At 38.0% G+C, this 4682-nt stretch overlaps 1 protein-coding gene across 1 annotated transcript; it reads left to right on the top strand.

The window, feature by feature from the left end:
- Window positions 1-455: 455 nt before the first annotated feature.
- On the top strand, window positions 456-4447 carry LOC131056111 (uncharacterized). The gene is made up of 6 exons (XM_057990457.2): window positions 456-885; window positions 983-1090; window positions 2425-2529; window positions 2636-2744; window positions 3599-3846; window positions 3941-4447. The coding sequence occupies exons 1-6, from the start codon at window positions 597-599 to the stop codon at window positions 4162-4164; spliced, it is 1083 nt and encodes a 360-aa protein (XP_057846440.2). The 5' UTR covers window positions 456-596; the 3' UTR covers window positions 4165-4447.
- The last annotated feature ends 235 nt before the right edge of the window (window positions 4448-4682 follow it).

Below are 4682 nucleotides of genomic sequence, written 5' to 3'. Positions count from 1 at the left end.
CCGGTGGGGAGCTTCCCCACAAGGAATAGCCTATGTAGCCTTCTCCGATGAATTCCTAAGCAAAGCAAAGAAAAAAAAAAAAAAACCAGCGTGAGACAATTTTCCGGTGGGGAGCTTCCCCACAGGGAATAGCCCATTTCCAAATATTTAAACAATGAACCGCTTTACATCTAAATAATTTAAAATCTCCCAATATACTTTGTTTTTTTGCCCAAAAGAAAGTCAAAACATTACAAAAATTTGAAACTTTTGTTGTAGCACCAACCAAAGAATCCAAACTCCTAAAACAGGTTAAATTTTCGATGATATATATAAATGATTTATTAAACACCTAGGCAACTACGAGGATGCAGGTGCTCCAAAATTTTCCAGCATACGTCGCATTATATAACATCAACACGTGAAGCTTTTCATGGCTTCCACGCTTAACTGAATCTTAAAAAAATAAAATTAAAAATTTGAAGATGAAGATTTCTACCGCCGAAGCAAATCAACATTCACATACTGCAAACAGCAACAATTCAGCAAACTTTCTTTGATTTTCAATAGCAGAGAGTTACAAAGATACAGAAGATTAATTCAAAGATTGCAAAGAAATGGCAGAGGAGCAGCAGATGAAGCCGAGGCGGCCAGAAGTTCCGAGCATCCATTACCTCACCACAGAGGAATTAGTGAGAAAAACCAGTTTGGTGACGGGAATTACAGAGCCCTGTGAAGTTCCTGTCTCCGATATGGCCGTCTCGGGCTTTGGAAAGGGCATGCGCTCTTACCACAAAAAAGCCCCTTCCTCACTTTTACAAGAAGCGCCCAACATTAGAGCCGACGGATATGTTGCCACTGATGTCAGAGACGATGGAGGCGCTGCCGTCTCTGATCCTTCAAAGGGTTGGGCTTAAATGATTTCAGAAGCCTCTGATTGTTGTGTTTATTATGTTTTTTGTTGGAGTGAAAACCTAAAATGGATGTGTGTTCTTGAATGCAGGTGTTTATCAGGTGCCGCATACCAGGGAAGCCATTTTAATTGGGATGATGCCTGCTCCGGGTACTGGTGTTGAAGGCAATGCTGTTCTTGCTGGATTTAAGCCCGCAGGTAACATCTTTTACTATGTTCATTTTGACAAACGGGAAAAATTTGTGAGGTATGTGGTGTTTTGTAGTTTGCCATCTTCAGAACAGAGTCGAAAAAATTGGGGAAATTTTGAAAGTGTGTTTTTGATATCAGTCATCTTGAAAACATTGGTTTGAGATAAATATTCTTGGTTAGTAGCTTCAATTGAGCAGAACTGTCATCATAAGCTATACCAATAAACCTGCATTCATAGATAGTATTAGGAACATCATGGCGTGTCCTGTTTTTTTCTGTAGCCTGTAAAGTACTTTGGAACAACAGATCTTAAGAATTATCTCTCTCTGATTCTGATTGAAAAGTTTGGTTTCAAGATTGTTGAATTGATGGCTGATTTGGTCCAAGTGGGAAGCTGTTCTTTGGTTTTTCGTGGACAAAACCTGTAATTGAGAGCAGAGCGAAGCAATTTTGTTTCAGGTTTTAGCACAGGATACGGCATGCCCATTATCTATGAATGCAGAGTTACTGGTTTTTATGCCATGGAAACATATTGCTTCTGTGATGACAGTGAATTCTGCTCAGCTCTTTATGAATTCTTTGCTATTTGTATATTCCTATCAATTTACTGTTATTGACAAACTGTAATTGACTCTTAATCTTGTCCCAGCTGCCTGTCAGTAAATATTTACTTCATGGTTCTGTTATTGCTGTCGCAGCTTTGGTCTTTGAATCTGTGTTTTTTGCAGCTCTTGTGACTGCATTTTTTGGTCCATTTTGCTCTGATTGGAATTTTATTTGAAAATAGAAGTAGCTTGAATTAAGCTGTGAGACTGAAATTGGAGATCAAGTACTTGTCCTTGTCAGAACATCAAATTAGATCAGTACCTTGAATTAGAGACCAAGTCGATGTCGTTCAAAAACATCAAATTTGGGAAGTACCTTGAGTTAAGCTGTGCATGACTAGGATTGGAGACCGAGTAGTTGTCCTTGCCAAAACATCAAATCAGTGCCTTCATCGAGGCACGTCATGTTCATTGACTGTTTATACGGTGATTAAACCATTACCTAATATGTAAGCTGTGAGACTGGAACTGGGGACAAAGTACGTTGCAAAATGTAAGCCCTTGACACAACAAGAACCAGGGCTATTCAGAACGGCACTTTATGCTCATTTGGTACCTGAATATGTTGGTCTTATTTGCTATCAAGTATTTTTTAACCAAAAAGGTACAAGACTAGCCGGGCTTGAGTTACTTACAAACTGTAAATTTAGATTGAAGTGGTTTGGGTGTTTGAAAATCATTTTAACTTTTAAACCCATGTGAGCATTAATAAATGTGTTTGATTCTATGGTGCAGATGGTGCTAAAGATCGCCCCGGTAAACTGGAACCTACAGCTGCAGATGAGAGCAGACAGAGCTCCATGATTCAAAATGCCCAGGGATACACCACCTCTCCACCTTGTATGTTCAATCATCTAGAAGTTTAGGGTTTTATTGGAAACTATCTTTGTATTTTGTTTCCTCCATTCATTGAATCTTTAACCTATGAAATTGTCTTGTAACACAGATGAAATTCAAAACGAAGAGCTGACTGCAGCGAGGACTACTAGGAACGATTTTCCTTCTGTCAAAGAATGCCTTGAGCAGTTCAAACTTGTTCCCAAGTTGTTTGAGAGGTATCTTTTCTTCATCTCTTCCCAGTGTTCGAAAATTTGAGTTAAGACATTTTTGTTGTTACTCATGAAACTTGTCTAATGAAGTACACATTCTATGCCAACTTCCTTTTGTTTTGAGCAAGATCTGAATTCTCGTTTTCGGATCATGTTTGATCTGAAAGACCGAGGAAAGAAGGTCAGTCAAATCCCGAAACAATTCATACCAAGATCCTAATTTTCAAAACAACATTTACACAAAGGCAATAACTACAAAGACAAGGCCAGAGAACTCACTAGGAACACCTCCCCCCAAAACATGATAGTACATTAGTAAAGGAAGATGCTAACTAGCGGAATTGAAACTCAAGCAAAGCTTACATAGTGCCTTCCTGAAGGACTCTATATAGATAGCCTATATAGCACAGTAGACCCTGCAACTACTAAAAGCTGCAAGCTTGATGACGAGTTCCCTTGTTTTTTACTACAAGCTTGATGACGAGTTCCCTTGTTTTTTACTACAAGCTTGATGATGGGTTCCCTTGTTTTCTCAATCTTATCCTCTTCGATCAAATCTTGTAGCTGCTAAAGTGTCTCCATACTTGTCCCAGATATTGTAGTAAACTTCACACTATTAGAATAAAGTGCTTCTTAATTCAACTGTCCCCACGATGCAAAAGATACAAAATTCTTTCCTCCCATTTTTCTTTAGACCTTTTCCATTTACCTTTTCCACATCAAAAATGTTGTGAGCTAGTCGTCGATATGGCTATAAAGAATTTTCTTTCTTCAAGATATATGTGCCCCTTTGTCAGCCCCTTTTGATGATCATATATAATGTTGTTACTTTCACTTAATATGCTTGCTTTATTTGACAGACTGAATGAAAAAGCAATGGACCTGATGATTAAGTTTGGAAAAAGAGATGTGCCATTGGGTGGGATGCTTCCATTATCCCAAACATCTGAAAAGCCTAGTCTGCATTTGAGAAAACATGAAATAGTGACTACTGAGGATGTTTATCTCCTCCTCTTAATTGGTGTAGATTTAACAAATCCAGACACATCTCTGTATCTCCAATGGATGGTGCAGGATATTAGATTACCATCAGCATCTCCTGAAGTTGGTAAGTTTTACTTGTGTCCTTCAAAGTGCTTTTGAGCTATTTGCTAAAGTAGTAGCTAATCTGAAATCTCCTTTATTGTGTTATTCTGTCGCAGATGTTGTAAATTGCTTGGGTAGAGAGATTGCAGAATATACACCATATGGAAAGCCCGGAAATGTACATGCACACGTGCTTCTCTTGTACCAACAAGAAAAGCCATTGCCAAGTAATATTAGCAGTCGGATTCAAAGGGAAGGCTTTGAACCAAAAGGTTTTATCAAATCTCAGGACTTGGAGCATCCAGATCCTGTTCTAGCTTTCTACTACCAGACTGAATAGAATTTAAGAGGTGTATACATCTTTCGTGTGGTCATGAAGAGCAACATATACATGCAGACTGCTTTGTTTTTTTCTTTTTTCCTTCAAATGTATAATAAACGATGCAAGGAAAGCTTCACTAGCTCTGTAAAAGAACCTCATCTGGGAAAGCTTTTTATATGGGCTGTAAATAGAGGTGGGTACATATAATCTTGGTTTAAAAAAAAAAAGGGATTTGGTGTTTAACCTTAATTTCAGTTGAATCAGTGCTAGCGAAGCCACAACTAGCAAATTTCCAATCGAATTATTAAGTCCCTCTTTCTTAATTTTTGGAAAATGCTTATTATGCTTTGTTCACGTTAATCAGTGACATGTTAACTAAAAGAAAATTATTTATGAAGTTATTTAATTAGCAGTATATATATTATGAATTTGACTAAACGGTTAAGTTGCGACTAACTGAATTTTCTTGTGACCAAGTGCTTGCAGGAATAACTGAATTTTCTGGTGACCAAGTGCTTGCAGGAACCTCAACACCC

Source organism: Cryptomeria japonica, chromosome 2, assembly GCF_030272615.1.
Source record: "Cryptomeria japonica chromosome 2, Sugi_1.0, whole genome shotgun sequence".
Lineage (NCBI taxonomy): Eukaryota > Viridiplantae > Streptophyta > Pinopsida > Cupressales > Cupressaceae > Cryptomeria > Cryptomeria japonica.
Note: the sequence above shows the minus strand (reverse complement) of the source record. Positions and strands in the feature narration are given on the sequence as shown.

Bases quoted from the DNA above. Each gene is read 5' to 3' on its own strand.
- LOC131056111 (XM_057990457.2), top strand. From the start codon at position 597: ATGGCAGAGGAGCAGCAGATGAAGCCGAGGCGGCCAGAAGTTCCGAGC. The intron at 1,091-2,424 runs GTAACATCTTTT...TCTATGGTGCAG, and splicing joins TGCTGGATTTAAGCCCGCAG to ATGGTGCTAAAGATCGCCCC. The intron at 2,745-3,598 runs GTATCTTTTCTT...TTTATTTGACAG, and splicing joins GTTCCCAAGTTGTTTGAGAG to ACTGAATGAAAAAGCAATGG.